Raw genomic sequence first — 17,779 nt, 5'->3', positions numbered from 1 at the left:
GTATTTTTACTTCTAACACAGTTTTGCTACATTAACTTCTGGATGCTTCTTCCACAACTGCTTAGTGAACTTTTAAACACTGGACAAAATGATAGAAACACCTCACAGAAAGGGAGGAAACACATTCTACTATTGTACCATTCACTCCGTTGCCTCAGGTTCCTCATTCTTGTAGTTGTATTGTTAACGTGACATTTGGAGGAGAAAGGTGACTGGGTTCAGGGTTGCTTCATAGCTGCATTTCTGAGGATCCTCTTTAGATACTGCTGTGCGTCTTGAGTTACTTCACGTGGTGTTATACCTCAATTGATACAGTCCAGAGCTTGTATAATTGGACACATGTTCGAGTATATGCAGTAATTTGTGACTGTGAGGAGTCACAGTGGGGATGTTGGAGGCTTTAGCAGAGTGGGCTTCAGCGGGGAATGAGTGGCATGTCACCGGCCGGCAGCTCTACATGGCAGATATATGTCCAAAAGTGCTGAGCTGACAGAGAGGTGACAGGCAAGGCTTAGCTGACCCAGCAGTGCTGCTCTCTCTCCCTCTCACTCTGTCTGACTGCAGACTCATCAGCATAGCCTTCAATGCAAAATGCGCTCTTTTTCCTGGGAACCTGACCGTCCGATGCACAATTTACAATCAAAAAAAAGCTGGTTTGATTGGCAATCGTCACACTCAAGTACGCACCATTTCAAAGTCTTTGCAAGAGCTGCCATCACGAGGGCAGGATTTTGTTTTGAGGTTGTTGGAGTGAATGTGAATCACCCTTTGCTCTGACCGAAAGTAGCCTTGTCAGTTGCATAACCGCCATCAGTGGGGTGGTCAGCGCGGCTTAAGCTGCTGAGCTCTCCTGTGATCGTGGCTCTCCCTTTTCTAGGGTTCCCATCCAGAAAAAACAAAGCCATATGAACTGATAACAGGCAGGAAATGAGTTCCATGGAGAATGACACAGAAGCCCGGGCCTGTTTCATATCCAGTCGATTATAATAAGGGGAAAATGGAATCGATGCCTGTTGTTGTTGTGATAGGCTGCTCTTTGCTTTCATGTGGCCGGGTGGCTTTGAAAGTTCATAAGAGACTCATGTCCTCTCTTATTACATTGCAATGAAACACATCCACTAAACTACCCAATAAAATGCGGATCAGGCCGACTCACGTTTAGGAAGCCGAACCAAGATGTGAGAAATGTTTTGATGACCCAGCAGCAGTAGGCTGTATTTTGACTGTGCAGCTGACAAAACTGAGACTGGAAAAAAAAAAAAAAAAACCATAACCGCCATTTAAGACTAGACTATATGGCAAATTGAGCACATTTTGGAACAACAAAAACAAATCCCGCAAATTAGACTTGGAGAGTGAAGCTATATATACATATGTAGTTATTTGCAACCCACTCATCAGCCAAAGAGCCAATCTTCCACTTCAGCCCCCAGAGCAGCATGCAAGTCTGTCACAGTCTCCAACAAGGACACAAGGCTACAGTCTCACATACATCTGCTCTCTTTTAATGCTTCAACACCGTAAAAAAAATCAACTATTCCTTATGAAACAGACTCTATTTCTGGGCCCACTTTATAATGTCACCTTCATTCCTTCATTACAGAAAAAGAAGAAACCTTGGTAGTGTACCTTGCTTGTTGCTATCAATTAGCTGATGAACAGAGCGGAGCACATATTTCTCTCAGGAGTTGGTGGTGACCAAAAACAGAGCTAAAAGAGAGCGAAAACTGGAATTACATTTGTTAGGTGGCCAAAAACATGACTCCAAATGAATGCTAATGTCTGCTGGATGTGTAAAAACAGGCAACTGTCTGCTAAGCCTGCAGTCGGGAACATTTGTCTGGCAGCGAGAGAGTAATCACACAGTCACTGTTGACATGTGCTTATGATCTATGTCAATTTAATTTATTTATCTATTCATCACAAGTTTCTTTTTTATCTGGAGCATCATAAACTTTACTTGGATGTTTCTTGGGTTTTTCCACCACCACCACACACTGAGTTGCTGAAGCCTACTCTGTCTCTATGGTTATCAGCTCTGGCATACCAATCATGGCTGCTTAACATAAAACATATCACTAGCAGCATGTCAATGTGGGAGCGTCGCCACAGACACCAGACTGAAAAACTCTGGTATACTGAGAAATACAGATTTAGAGAGATTTGCCCTGTGGTAATCAGCATGCTTAATTAGCACTGTGTGAACTCATTTGGTGAGGGCTTGGAAGTAACAGATGTTCACTGTGTAAAAGTGCCACACTACAGCTTTAACATGTTAACCGTAAAAATCTTATAGTTTTGTTTAAAAATAGATAATAGGCTCTATGGTCAACGGAGACGTAGGCACATTTTTCCTCTTCTTCCACCATGGAGTTGGACATCAGTGAAAACCTGGGCCCCAACTCTGACCATAAATAATCAGCGTTCAACTTGCCAGGGTTTGTCCATTTATCAGACGAATGACGAAAATGCATCAGACAAATTGAAGCCTGTCTCTTACCAGTGTTTGAGTTTGGATTTGGCTGAATGACTGCACGGCTTACGGTTAAGGTACACACAGAATCAGACCTGTGACCTTCCAGTCTCACTAAACACTAATCCTCCTGCCGCCCAGACTGTGTTGTCTGTCTGGGCCTGTGTGTGACCTCCTCTATCCCCTACACACCACTACCTTGTTCCCGCCTTTCCACGTCTGTTTACACCCTCCAGTATCAACACGGCCTGAACGCCATGGCAACACACACGGCTACAAGAAGAGGCGAAGACGGGCCTCTGCTTCCACCAGGGTTTTACAGCCGCTTTTAGGGAAAAGGCTTGGAAAATATTTTGAAGTTGTGTCCAACAGTGTGAGAGAAATATGCCTTTGATGTGGGGGGGGGGCGGCTAGTGTTTCGTGTTACTGCAGGTGTTAGAACAGGTTAACAATACAAAATACTGCCTATTCATAGCACAAAATCCAGTTTTACAACCACAGTGTGAAGTAGGTCATGCTATCATCTACACAATGACTCTATTTTAACATTTAAACTTAAAACCAATTTAGATCGTAGAACTATAAATGTAACCATGAGAAAAAGGTGGACATGGTATGGACCCTCCAGCAGTAAGACCACATCTGATTTGACACCAGGGTTTATCTGTCCAGGTGTTGAACATCTGCTTGGATCTGTCAGGGTTATCCAACAACTTTATTTAGGTGAGCTTTCCTTGGGAGATTTTTGTGGAGATATCCAAAGACAAATTGTCTCGGCATCCAATTTTCAGCAACATCTGGTTGGTTAGTTACGACGTGACAGGGTGGAGATGGTCCTGCAACTGAGAGACCACGAGCTTGATCTGCACAGCAAATATGGGTCCTTACAGCTGGAAGTATACTTCAATTACATTTGAATTTGGCATGTTCACACGGGACGTATGATGAGTTTATGGGAACCCAAAAGAGCCGAAGCTGGCCGGGCCACAACTGCACCTGCTGCAAGTGTTCACCAGTGGCATGGGACTGGTTGCACGCTGTGTGTTTGTTTTCTTTGTTGGATTTGTTCTTGTATAAGTCTGTTTAAAGGTTCTGAGGAATTTGCACCTCGTGCTGGCTTTTATTCATTTCATTGTGACCCAAGATACTTCAGGGACATCCATTGGGGACACTTATAAACCCATGTTACGGTCCATGTGAACATTACTTAATTTAAGCCAGTGCTTCTTACCACAACAAACAGCCAAGCTAGCGACTCTGTCAGGCTGCACTTAGGCACAGTGGTCTAAGCTCTAACATGCTACCGAAGATATTGGGAAAATTTTAATTTTGAACTGATGGTGGCGCTAGATGAAAAGTTACTAGAGTTCATGCCGAAGGCGACTTGGGCATCTTCACCAAAAGTCATAGTGATCTATCCAGTAGTTGTTGCGATTTTGCATTACAGACCATAGTGGTGACCTTGCCATCCCTAGAGCCGTACCAGAGCAAAGACTCTTCATGGAGAGCCTCGTCATCATCGTTGGCTGCATCATGATTTCCTGAACAATACAACGAATTAACATGACACTCCAGTCACGATCAGTCCCAATAACAATTCAGAACAACAGCATTGGTTTACCAAGAGTTGCTGCCTCTTATTTTGTTTTGCGGTACACTTTCTCCAGACCTTTTCCAGACGTGCATAGGCTGGTTTACAGAGAGATTTTGCTATGGCAACTAGGATTCTTTAATCCAGCACTCTAATTACAGAAATTGTTTATCTCCTTTACGTGACGTTCAGGCTACCGGGTGACTCGACGTGTTTACTCAGTGCATGTAAATTCATCGAGTAAGTTAGCCTGAGAAAGACAATAAACCCTCTACCTGAACTGGATTAGAGTGTCAGATAAGAGCCTCTAACATAAGTGTGTAATAATTTAAATGAGTGTAAGAAACACGATTAATAATGCACAACGTGGAAGAGATTTATTGAAGTGCCATTTCTCTAGTGACTTCCCCTTCTTAACGTCTAAAAAACCCAAAGATTTTAGAGAGGAAGGCTGCTGCATCTCTTTAGAGGGAGATCAAAGTCTGCCTCCTCACATTCCTGATGGAAGTAAAAGACCGGAGGCCAGACGATGCAGTCACACACACACACACACACACACACACACGCAAGCCAGATCTCATCATACTGTCATGCACACAGATGCCTTTGCATGCAGACATACACACACACACACACACATGGGCGCTGGCTTTAAGATCAAACAAAGGTGGGTAACATCAATCCACCCTACCTGTCTGCGAAATCTCTGTACTGCAGAGAGCGTGCCAGCTAGCAGCGCGCCACTCCCTGTCTCCCCCTCCCCTCCTCCTATTGCTCCTGCCCCCCCTGAGAAATACAACGAGTCAGTCAGTACATTCGGAGGCAGTGCAAAGGTGGACTGTCTGTGACGATGGGAGAGATGCATAGCAATTATATGCGCATACACTACTTGTATTTCCAGTAAAAGTGGTATGAGCCTTTTATGGCGACATCGACTCACAGAGCAAAAAGATCACAATGTTACCATGAAAACTGAGGCAGAAAAGATTATTTTCTCTCCAGGTTTTCATTTCCAGCACAATGAACCAACAGGGGCCACATAACATGCTGAATAATTGAAAATGTTGGAATTGGTTTTCACACTCTTATTGACCAAAATAGACCCAGGTAGAAGCAATTTGTAGCTTGTCTTTAAAAAGTGCTATAAAGTTATTTTTATTATTATTATTACCATTATTATAGAGTATCATTCAGAGGAAACACTACACACCATGTAGTAGTATCATGACCTCATGATGTAAATAATTCAGATTCACATTATGTCATTCCTGTCAAAAGTCAGTTGAAAATCAGACAGACTGCTTTTCTAAATATTAGCCATAAATTGTGATTTTTCACAGTAGTATTTAAAATTGTAATAGATTTACTTCCTGATTTCAGCTCATACCATCTCTCCTCCCTAATAAACACTATGATCATTTTATGATGATCTAAATTTCCCTTCAGCCGCTTTAAATCCAATTTGTAATTCATCCAAATCAATACTTTTATTGTAACGATGGGTCAGACTATGTGTAACGTGAAAGATGTCACTCGTGGTGATAAATCCACACAGAAATCGGTTTTGTTGCCCACAGTTTCACAGTTCTGGTTCACTGTCACAGTGTCACAGTCATCTACCCTGTTTGTTTTCAGCTCTGCATCGTGGCTCAAATGGAAGTTAAGTGTCATGATTGCAGATTTTCATCCTGCAGCCTTTGACCAGCTTACGTGTCCTTGTTTCTACCCTCAGATATAAAACTGAATAAGAGAAGAAACTGCTTCTCTGGTGAAATCCAGCATTTGGGTTCGTCTGTGTTTCCAGGGGTCACATGGGCTGGATGGTTGTGCGTTATATCGCTTTCGCACACAACATTAATTTCCAATTTACCCTCCTCGTCCTCAGGCAAACGGCCATTGGTACACATGCAACCCCAGCTGCTCCTCTGTCCTCCATTAAATACTTCCACTTCCCGCCAAAGTCTGTGTTTTATAAAGCGCCTTGGAGCACGAGTGCTGGTGTCACTGTGCTCACTGAGGCTCCCGCGCCTCCTTTGTGGTGCTCTGAAAGGGTCGATTCCCAAGCAGCACCTTCAGGATCTATATTTGAGTTTCACTTGGGTCGGCTCTGCAGAGTTTCCAATTTCTGCGGCTCAATCGCTGGCGGTTGAGCATCCAGCTGGGTGAAAAGAAGGCAGGCACACCGCATCAGAGACGGCAGCATGTTTAAGGAGTGCCTGACATCAGAGGCAGTGCGGGCCACTGACAGCTGAACAAAAGCACATGGTGCCACATCTGGCTTCTAGTTTCGCATGCAGTTTCCCTCAGCATATCTCAGCACTGCAATTACCTCCGTCCCACTGTCTCACAAAGGAACAAAGAGGATTGTTGTCTAAGGATAGCTTTGGGAAACAGCAGCCCTGAGATATAACTGCTGATGAAGGAGGCTGAGGAGGAGAGTCGGAGTCACAGTTTGATGCCAGGGAGCAGAGGGCAGGGTGTCCCGTTCTGCTTAAAAAGAAAGCATTTCTGCATGTAGGAGGTTATAGTGCTATCAGCTCAGTGTCAGTGCTTTTTCTCACTCTGCAGGTTTCCTCAGTAACCATGTCAGTGTCCTCGTAGTCACCCCACTACAGCTGGACCATGTGCTCCGCAGCTGAGGTTTACTGGCAGCAGAAAACCACCACAAAGTCAAGAGAAAAGAGCAGGGTGCCCCTCCAGCCACAGAGTATTCGTGCTGCTCCAGTGTGTGTAAACACACGCATTGGCAATGCTATGCATGTGCACACACACCGACACAATCCGCTCCTTGGTGCACGGTTTGCGGATTCTGACCAGGGATTCACTACGCCGCACGAAAGGCGAGGCCAACATGTGGAATAAACAATACTCTAATTTCAACAGCAGGCGAGCCCAGTGGTTAGAGGAGCTGTCTCAGGGAGGTCACAAGTTCAAAAATCTGAATATTTTGATTAAGATCCTGAGGACCTAAATTTCTGTGTTCATTTTGTAAGTGTTGGGAACATTTGGGTTGTTAAGAGTCAAATGTAAAAACTTGTGATTCTGAAATGGCACCTGGCATTTTGTGATACTAAACACTTGTTTGTTGTCAGGATTTGAACTTCACTACCCATGTGTCACGTGACATATGATATTCAAACTGTACAAAGCCCAATTATTCTTACCCACATGTGCTGCAAACTGATGACAGACACTAAACAGACCAACTGTCTGGTAGAAGCTGCTCATTTCTGCTTTGTTTTCACGCTTTTTACAACCTCATTTTCATCACTTTGTCAGTTTCAACAATAGGTCATGCCAACTTTGTACTTGTTGTGTCTGCTGTAGAGATTCTGGAGATGCTAACTTCAGCAAAACAAGTGAATGGGGGCAAGTAGTGCATTATACTTCCAGGGAAACTAGTTGGAGGTTGGGTTTCCCAAGTCAGAATAGCCACAACTATGAGAATGTAAAATCAAGATTGAAAAGGATTGAATTTTCCTCTAAGTTTGGATTCATCACTTAATCTGAAATTTCAGAGGGCAGACAGATCGTATCTACAAGTCCAGATGAAGCAGCACAGCCCCACTTTGTGGTTTCGGCTGATAAGGCGGGTGGAGTATATTATCTCTCTCCAGCTTGAGTCGCCAAACCCCTGCAGATGCACTGCTCGGGTGTGTGTAGAGAAAGAGGAAAGCCCTTGAGTGAAGAAAAAAGCCAGGTGAATCTGGATTGATTACCCATCGCACCCAGTCACTCAGTTTTCTGCAACATGAGAACAAACTTTCCCGCTTGAGCCGTTTGTTTCGCCATTAGCGGTGAAACTGGAGAGTTCATGAAGCATCATATCAGATATCTGTCTCTCTGTCACTGTAATGAAGGCTAAATTCACCTAGACGGGTGTTGTAGCATCAATAATAGGTACACTGACTCATGTGTTAGTCAGTATGCTGACTCATGCTGACTCCTCTCATAGAGAAAAACACTTTTCCCCCCCACAGCTAATGATGATACATGAATTTTACAGGTGGCCTGTAGGAGCTGTTTTTGTTTATGTTGCCACTTGTGCATTGTTATTCTGCTTTTTGCCTTTTTTTTACGTTGGTGCTTCAATTGTGGCAATGAAGATATTTTAAAGGAATAGTGTGATATTTTTGGAAAAGCAGCAATTTTCCATCGTGCTGAGTCTTAGATATGAAGATCGATACCACTCTCATATCTGCCAGTTAAGTATTAAAAGGACAGTTAAATATTAAAAGGAAATATTAAAGACTGGAAACAGCTCGCCTAGCTCTGTCCAAAGGTTAAAAAAAATCTGCCTGCCAGCACACGAGAAGCTCGCCAGAGAGCAAATAAGCAAATTTCCCAAAATAGCAAACTATTCTTCTTGTGTGAAGAAAATCTACAGCTACATTTTTATTAAATCATTGTGGTTATGTCTTAATTGATGAAAAATGACGCTTCCTTACATGTGCTTGACAAAAATAACCTGACAAAAAAGGCATGTTGGGAGTTGAGGTGTGATTTATTGGGTGTCGATCATGTTAAGATTATTATTATTCAGTCCTTGGTTGCATTTGATCACGCTGTGCTTATGGGAAGGACTTTTTCTTATCCTCCCTGGTGGAAACTTTCCATATAGTGAAGTTAACATCCAGGTGTGAAGACTGGAGGGGTGGCTGGGTGGGTGGGTGGATGGAGGGGGGGCGCAGTATGATTGCACCTCTGCTGCCTCACCATCAGCTCAGGCAGGTCTCAACTGGCTGCTCCTCCAACTTGGCGAGCCTGTCAAGTCAAAACAGCTGACATCATCCCGCAGGAAGCCGGGAAGCCTTATTGCAAGGTGAGACTTGGGTTAGAAAAATATGCTTTGATCCAAACGGGGCCACAGGTAGGTCTTTCCAAAGCGTATCGCTGCTCCCACCCGAGTGGTGACGGTGCTGCTGACTTCCAAAAGACCCAAATGTGTCTGTGAAGGATTCTTTTGTGAAGTCCAGGCCGTATAGGAAAACTGTGGATTAATGTGTGCGGATCTACTCTGAGATTAAAGATGTAGAGGATGCAGTTATGAAGATATCGGACACACAGGATAATTATGTCTTAGATAACACACTCAAATCTGGTCATGCATCAAGATGGAAGTGAGATATGAGGGTGAGAGGTGAGCGAAAACAGAGGGGGAAATGATCTGGTCCTTCTCAGATTAAATCAGGCAAGAATCTTTAAAACAGTAGTGAGCATCCTTATGTCATATGGCTAGACTGCCACCATGTGGTCATCTGTGGTCACTGCAACACAGAGCAACCTGTGGTCTAACTTTCCAGTTTCATTTAATCCACTGGACTCCATTTGCTCCTCAAGACTATAAAAAACACACAAATGTTGTACAAGGAAATGCAAACATTTTGTTGACATGGGTTTATCTTAAATTTCACATAATTCACCTTTATTGAAACACCTTCGATTTTAAAACCACACAACAAATAAAAGACAACAAGGTGACGTTTGAGCACACTGGAGAAAAGCAACATCGACCAGCGAACGGAGAGCAGAAAATGTCTCTTTTTGTTTGTCCGTTAATCCGTGATCCACCTCAAGAGAACACCGTCTTTTCAGCTTTTGCTGGTTCTAAGTGCAGCTGGTACATTAAGTGCGTGTGGATGAAAAAAGAGTGGGAAACTCTGTTCCACCCGTTCCTGATTCCCATTGGTCCCGGTTTGTAGATCAAAGCTCGCCACGTGGACTTGTGGTCGTCTCGGGTGCCTCAGACTCTTCCTCTTTTTCTGATGAGAATGGATATCATCATTAATAAAAATGTACTTTTCATACCAATAACATTGTAAAACTACAGCAACATTTCATGTCAGCTGAAATGTGACATCATCTTTGTATTTTTAAAACAATTTCCTTTCACAGGCTGTGATATAAATACACTTTGTTGTGGACGATGTGAACCTTCTGCTCAAGTATATTAACATATATTAGATTTTATCTGTAGAATCTGTACAGATCATTTGGCACTAACCCTCACCTGGCTGTGGCACTTGGACACACTTGCCGTCTTGCTCCTCATAACCACCCGTGCAGATGCACACATAGCTGCCTTTAGTGTTGACGCACACCCGGTGCTCCTCGGTGCATAACGACTCAGGCTGGGAACACTCGTCGATATCTGGAAAACAAAAAGCAGCGCTGATGCATCGACCTGGAGTTTTCTCTTCTCCTCCTCTGCTGTGAAAGTCGTAAAGTACTGAGAGGTCCACAACACATTGATTTGTCCATAAAAAGAGAGATATACAATAACAATAAGGAGTATCCTTTGTTCTCTTCAATATTTCAGCTGCTCTTAATATTAATATTCAATTTTTAAATATTCTGATTAAGGATTTTTGCACGCTGACACAGATTTTCTCCACAAAGAATCCAGATACATGCAAGAAATCTTTCTCCTCATAGCTATAAAAATAGCAATTTAGAGTGCATCTATAATTGATGTCCAGCATAAAAAAAAGGAGTGAAAGCCTTCCGACAGTGATTTATTCATGTTTTTACCTGTGCAGGCGCCCTCTGCGTCCTGGTACCCGCTGGCACAACCCTGACACTTATCAGGACCGGCTCCAGTGCAGCCAGAGCACACACTGTCACAGGCTGGGAAGGACAGACACACACACACACAACCTTCTATTAGAGGAATGTCAAATAAAATGTTTAAATGAGGAGATGATGATTTTGACAGCAGTAAATTGACAGTATGTCATGTATTTTCATGAGTAATGTTTAATAAAGCAAGAATCAATCATTTCCCTGCAAAAACATACAAGCAACACTGCATTAGGGAATGATAGTGTGTACACACACACACACACACACACACACACACACACACACACCACATTAGCACGTTTTACTACACACTAGCTGCTGTTGTGTCAGAACCTTACAGATAAATGTGCTAAACACAGCGATGGATTACCTTTGCAGGAGTAGGAGCCGTCCGTGTTAAGGCAGTACTGATCTTCATTGCATGGAGAAGGATCTCTGGAGCACTCGTTCACATCTGTAACACATGAGATGGACTGCAGTGAGGAGGACAGTGGTGTCCTCAGACCATCATCTACGGAGCACTTTATCACATCAGGATGAAAAACACACCGTATCAGGTCAGACGGTCAATTGTGGTGTCACACAGTTGATGAAGTGTGTGTGTTATGTCTGCATGCCGAAGACCTTTCCTGTTGTGGTGATTCACAATTTTTGAAAAACCTATTTTATCTTTCATTTGCTGCCGACTCCTCACTGCTCTGACATCACAGAGCAAAAGGCTGTCGGCTAGACTAAGAACAACCTTCATCTAGTCTGCTGCAGGCTGTGTTTTGGCTCAAAAAGCTAACATCCATAGAAAAGCTTTAAACCAGGGCTTATTTCAAATGATAAAAAAAAAAATAGGACACATTTTAACCCCACATATTCTGCTGGTCCTCTTACCAACACAAGCTTCCTGGTCATCCTCCTCCCAGCCCTCTTTGCACTCATCACAGTCCTGATTGGTTGCTCCAGTGCAGGTTTTGCAGGATGAGTCGCATTCTGCAGGAGGAGGTGAATTGTTAGAGATCTACAAAACACCGCTTTCCTCACACTCAAACGCTGACGGCTGCTCGTTGGGTCGCTGCGTGCTGAGGCATACCTGTGCACAGGGAGAAGGTGTCGTTCCTCACTTCGTTGAAGTAGCCGTCGATGCAGTCCAGGCAGAACTCGCCTTCGTAAGCGTGGTCGCAGCTGCACTGTCCGTCTCCTCCGCGAGTCCCGTCGCCATCGCACACTCCGTTTCCATGGCAAGGTCTCTCTGAGCCCCCAACACAGGCTTCACAAAGTAAAACCAGACAGCAAGCACAAACATATTAAACTACTTTTAACATCCGTGCTACTGCCCCAGACTCTTGGGGTTATTTTGGTTAAAAGAGTTACAGTATTCACCATTGCAGTCCGATCCAAATGTTCCCTTTGGACAGCACACTTTGATGGTTTCAATGCAGAACCATTTGTGCAGATCAGGATGTTTTGTTTTTCTGTGTTGAAGCAGGAAACAATCATTTAAAACACATGACCGTGCAGGTGATGCCTCTGTCAGGGCGTCTAATCACGCTAGCAGAACGTTCATCTGTCGGTTGAAATCCTACCAACCTGCAAGTGTGGCTGGAAAAAAATTGGCACGAAACTTTGACAATATTTGCATGAGCCAACACCCACCTCTTGAACCACCAAGTTTCAAAATGATCTTCGTGCTCCTCCAACATGCGGTTGCACTCAAAGCTGCTGCTGTCACACAGTCCCTCCACGATCTCCATCAGACGGATCTCACTGTACAGGAAGCACAGCACAAACCGTGATCAGAAGAGATGAACCAATGGGAGTTTCAAGTGGAAGAGGTGGAAATGAGTGTGTGCCACCACATAAACTGTATGATACAAAAGGAAGTGCTTGCATGGAAGAGTGGGAAAATAACACCCCAAACTTTCTAAATGCTGTAGGTTGAAAGTCTGCCTGTGCTATCACCCATTTGAGCAAAGATCCCAGATGCAAACTGCTTATCTAAAACTGTGACACGCTTCAGTCTGCAGCTGTGATGGCAAAGCAAACATGGCTGTCCTGTGGCAGGGCGACCTGTGCTTTGGAGAGGACAGGATGCACCGTCTCACCTCGTCTCATATTTAGACAGTTTCCTCTCCTCCCAGGCTGTGTTGCCTCCGCCAAAGTTCTGCTTTGCTGTTCTGTCGATGCCCTGAAACACAAAAATAGTGTCACTGCTTGCACAGAAAGAAACAGGGATGATCATAAAGGCATTTCACACCATTTTAGGTGGAAAGAACACTGACAATATTAGAGCAAGACACCAAGATGATAAGCAACACAAAGGAGAGGTTTGGAAATGCTCCTTTACCTTGTTGAAGTTATCAGTCATTTGCTGACAGGTGGTACAGGCGCTTTTTAGATCCCTCTTGGCGTCGGTGACTTGAAAAAGTAACAGAAGAGTTACACAAGACAATAGCCGCAGCAGCTGCAGCTGTGGACCGGTGGACAGCATCTCAGCCGATCAATTCAGACACAGTTTCACATCAGGACACGCTTCTGCCACTCGCAAACAAGCTTTCAGCTACAATAAAAGTACTGCACGCTTCGGACACATCTAAATGAACCGTCCCTAACATTAAATCTAAGTTAGCGCTACCTATGCAAAGCGCAATAAAATAGTATTTACATGCCGGTTGTAGAAAAAAAACGATGCGGTTTTAGATTTCCGCGTTGGCCTATTGATCGAATTGTGGCTTGCGCTGATTTGCTCAGACGATCTGTCAATCAAATGAGTAACCAATCAGAACCCGCCACGCGCGGGACAAAAAGCTCCGTCCCCACGTGGAAAAATCAGGAATCCTCTTAGAAGAATTTAAAATAATTTATTTTTCCTTTTGAGTGCTGCATTTAATTATATTTCCCATTAATATTTGAATCCCATAACTAGAAAAATAATGTTTCGCGATATGAAAATGGAGAGGATGTGTCACTTCCGGTCCTGACAGGAAGTGATAAGCTTTCAGCTGTCATGGCTGAAAAGAGGAATGTTTTGGGGCTGCCACTGCTGGTTTTATTAATAGCTGTGGCGCTCTTGCATTTGTTACTTTGCCCATTCACTAAAGTTGAGGAGAGTTTTAATCTACAAGCGGCGCACGACGTCCTGTATCACAGACTGAACTTGGACAAGGTAAGCAGGCGTTATTGATGCTAGATGTGCTAAACAAGCTGACAGTGCTCAGCACCAGTGAATGAAATAATGAGTGTTTTCAAATCAAACACCTGTGAAAACACAAACCACACAGACAACACTTACATGAACACAGTGAGGAGGGTTAAAGCTTTATCATTTGTAACGTGTTTGAATGTATAAAAGTCCCAAAGATGGAACATTGAAGATATTTTTTGGTAAATTCACACTGTATGTTATACAAAACCATAAATAAGATGAAGGCATAAACATGAGAAAGCTTGTACTGTTCACAGAAGCATTATGTAAGTTAGTCAGAGAAATAAATGCTGAATTTCTCCTATAAAATATAATCTTACTGTTTTATCGTTGCCATATTAGCTTAAAAAAAAAAGATACAATTCATATTTGACAGAAACATTTGTGTTGATTTTATTTGTCTAGTTCAAAATTATATACTTCTAATCATGTAGTTCTACATAAGCATTCATATTAAGTCATATGATCATGCTGCTTTGCATTATTCACTGTTACATCATATACATATTGCAATATGTAGGTATTTATCATAATTATCTACAAAACGCCTAAAGAACTGAGAACAGCTCAAAATCCATTGAGTTGCTATTTTGGAGCTTTCGATCATGATGATGATGATTATTAAGTTTTCCCAGTATTCGTGGCAAATAATAGAAATGTTAATGTGATATGATTACGACCTCTAGATCAGCTGCTAACTAGTAATTATTGTATTAGGGTCTGTTTGTATTAGTGTTGTTGAGACCGGAGCCTCTCCTGTCTTTCAGTATGACCATCATGAGTTCCCTGGTGTGGTGCCACGGACTTTCCTTGGCCCTTTGTTTCTCTCCACGCTCTGCTCCCCTGTTGTGTTTCTGTCGTCTCTGCTGGACGTACCGAAATTCTACACACAACTGATAGGTACATTGCCAATATCGGCACTTTCCAACCCACAATTATCTTAGAAACAAGGTTGTCTCTTTTGGTCTTAAGCATTTTAAACAAAAGCGTTCTCTTGATGTGTTCTCTGCAGTCCGAGCTTCCCTGGGAGCGTGTGTCATCGGTGCACTATGGCACATGCAGAAGGAGGTGAGAAGGCAGTTTGGCTCCACAGTTGCTGGCCTCTTCTGTCTGACGTGTGCCTCTCAGTTTCACCTAATGTTTTACAGCACCAGGACGCTCCCTAATGTATTTGCACTGCCGATAGGTAAGATACATCAGTAAATACCATCATAATCCAGGAACTTTGTATTAAGATTATTAAGTTTATTAGGTTTTCTTGAATTCGTGACTAAATCTAAAACTGGCACAGTGACGGCGATCTTTTTTTCTTTCCAGTTCTGGTTGCCTTCACATCTTGGATGGCCCAGAAATACGGCCAGTTCATCAGCCTCTCTGCGTTCGTCATCATTGTGTTCCGCTCAGAGCTCTGCGTCTTCCTGGGTCTCATGTTACTGCTGTCGCTGTTGAGCAGGAAGCTGGGACTGCTGCAGCTGCTTTACTATGCTATTCCTGCTGGGATCTTGTCACTGGGTGAGTAGTGAGTGCACAGTATGTGAAAAGAAAAGTGCCTAGTCAGTAATCAATTGAATCAATAAATTGGCCCTTCTGACCAAACAGGTTTTGATTTCCTTTGGTTTTTACAGCTCTGACGGTGGCCATTGACACGGTCTTCTGGAGGAAGTTTTTGTGGCCTGAAGGTCAGGTTTTGTGGTACAACACTATTCTCAACAAAAGTTCCAACTGGGGAATATCCTTTCATTGTACTCGAGCATACATGTTTTTTACTATCACCCATGCGTGCACTTGAACTTTCTGGTATTTTACTGTCACTGAATATCATTGAGGATGATCTCCAACCCCCCGATTCTCCTTGACTCCCCTCTCCTCAGTAAACCTCTCCCTTTCTGTGGTACTTTTATTCCGCTGTGCCCCGTGCTCTGGGCTGCACGCTGCTTTTCGTGCCCCTTGGCCTCCTTGACAGGCGGATGAGGCTGCTGCTGTTACCCACCGTCGGTTTCATCCTTATCTACTCGCTGCTGCCCCACAAGGAGATGCGCTTCATCATATACACTTTCCCTGCGCTCAGCCTGGTGGCTGCCCGAGGCTGTTCTTTCATGCAAGTCGAACCATGTTACCCCAATGCGTACATTAAAAAATACAGGGCAGGACATTTATGTTTTATCATCCAACAACATTGTCTGATGGATTCCAATACAAAACAGATTCTCCCATCGTTATATAAGTAAAATATGTAACACAAGACACAGAAATCATTTGGAAGATTAGAAAGTTGACTTGCTGAAGTGGCACTTTGGAGCGCACAACCAGCAGAGATAAGATATTCCTTTATTAGTCCCACGACGGGGACATTTACATGCTGTATATTGCACTTGGCAGGTGGATAGTTATTATTTCTCGCTCATAAAATAGATACGGAGCAACTGTTTTCCAGATATTAATATCAGTGTCATCATAAGAAAGACGCCTTGTGTCAACAGCGTGGCCGTGTGAAAGCTACCGCTCACTTTCTTCTTCCTTTATGTTTCAGTTTGTGCAACTACCAGAAATCCTGGATGTATAAACTGGGCTCTGCAGTTGTGGTCGGCCAGCTGTTGACTAACACGGCGTACTCTGGCATTTGCCTCTATGTTTCCCACCACAACTACCCGGGGGGCCGAGGGCTGCAGGAACTACACAGGCTGCTGCCAGAAACTGCAGGTTGGAATCACTTTTACACATCATTTGCTCCTCATAGAAAACATTGGTGACACTATTATTTCCTGCCACCTGCCTCAGTACATTTTTTTACATTTAAGATTTAATCATTGAAAATATGGACAATCTTGATCATATGTGCACGTAGTATGTAGTTTCTATGTTGTGCATCTAAACTAAACTAATCTTAACTCATTATTAATGTGATTAACTATATTAATTGTGCATAAGACTAAAGAATCTTGGCAGAAATCATACAAAGTAGTGCATACTAATACAGTCACAACATTAGCACTGTTACACCATGTCTTTGTTCCTGCAGATGTCTTTGTTCATATTGACACCTATGCTGCTGAAACTGGTGTATCTCGCTTCTTGGAGCAGAACAGAAACTGGAGGTTAGTGTGTTTTCATTGCTTTGTTGTAACAAACACAATGCGCACACACACAATAAACACAATAACGATTACCCTTGTGATGCTATCTCTTATGATTTTTTTTTTTTTTTTTTTACAACAGATATGACAAACGTGAGGACCTGAGCCTAAGCAACCCTGAGATCAAAATGTACACACACCTGCTCATGGAGGCGAACGTCACTAACATACAGCTACTCCAGGACACCCACCAGCCTCTGGCCTTCATTGAAGGTTACAGCAACATTGCCTTCGACCTGTTTCACTTCCCTCCTGTCAGGGTGCGGTTAGAGAGAAAAACTATGCTGATGGAACGAAAGACTGCGACTGAGCGACAAAAACAGTGACTTCAACGGGAACGATGGATTAAGGATGCGTTTTGTTGGCGACCAAAAAAGACAAACCAAGTAATGTCAAAGGTTATACTGGGATAGCTTGCAATGTTCAAGCTATTTTTCCTTAGTTATGAACAGAATAACACGTCTATCATCTACCACATTCCACTAAAGATCAACTGCTGGTTTGTTACCCAAGTAGATAAATGATGCATTGAACTGTCAAATCTATTTTCCTTTTTTAAAATACTACACCAGTCAGTTATCTATTCTCATTCTCTTGTGTAATGCATTGGTTTTCCCACAAATATCAAAGAAGAAAAAAAGGTTTGTCTGAAAGAAGATATTTTATCTTCTGCAGACAGCTTTGTATTTTTTACCTCAGGCTGTGATTTGTATATTTTGTAGATAAATTTTAAAAAAGGTGAATAAAGAAGAAACTGAATGAAAGAAAACCTGAAAAACATCTCTGAAGACCAAATAAAACACCTG

The 17,779-nt window shown here is 43.0% G+C and overlaps 2 protein-coding genes across 2 annotated transcripts; one reads left to right on the top strand and one right to left on the bottom strand.

The window, feature by feature from the left end:
- Nucleotides 1–9,481: 9,481 nt before the first annotated feature.
- On the bottom strand, nt 9,482–13,313 carry creld2 (cysteine-rich with EGF-like domains 2). The gene is made up of 10 exons (XM_070853807.1): nt 12,982–13,313; nt 12,740–12,822; nt 12,291–12,401; nt 12,018–12,109; nt 11,728–11,904; nt 11,529–11,627; nt 11,017–11,100; nt 10,596–10,691; nt 10,075–10,215; nt 9,482–9,826 (listed from the first exon to the last, which is right to left on the bottom strand). Exons 1-10 carry the CDS (start codon nt 13,123–13,125, stop codon nt 9,768–9,770), a joined length of 1,086 nt encoding a protein of 361 aa, XP_070709908.1. The 5' UTR covers nt 13,126–13,313; the 3' UTR covers nt 9,482–9,767.
- Nucleotides 13,314–13,641: 328 nt separating this feature from the next.
- On the top strand, nt 13,642–17,718 carry alg12 (ALG12 alpha-1,6-mannosyltransferase). Its single transcript, XM_070853785.1, has 9 exons — nt 13,642–13,800; nt 14,607–14,739; nt 14,852–15,025; nt 15,157–15,351; nt 15,465–15,570; nt 15,716–15,937; nt 16,370–16,539; nt 16,859–16,934; nt 17,056–17,718. Exons 1-9 carry the CDS (start codon nt 13,642–13,644, stop codon nt 17,297–17,299), a joined length of 1,479 nt encoding a protein of 492 aa, XP_070709886.1. The 3' UTR covers nt 17,300–17,718.
- The last annotated feature ends 61 nt before the right edge of the window (nt 17,719–17,779 follow it).

This window comes from Pempheris klunzingeri, chromosome 22, assembly GCF_042242105.1.
Source record: "Pempheris klunzingeri isolate RE-2024b chromosome 22, fPemKlu1.hap1, whole genome shotgun sequence".
Taxonomy (NCBI): domain Eukaryota; kingdom Metazoa; phylum Chordata; class Actinopteri; order Acropomatiformes; family Pempheridae; genus Pempheris; species Pempheris klunzingeri.
The sequence above is the reverse complement of the archived record's forward strand: the minus strand, read 5'-3'. Positions and strand labels throughout refer to the sequence as shown.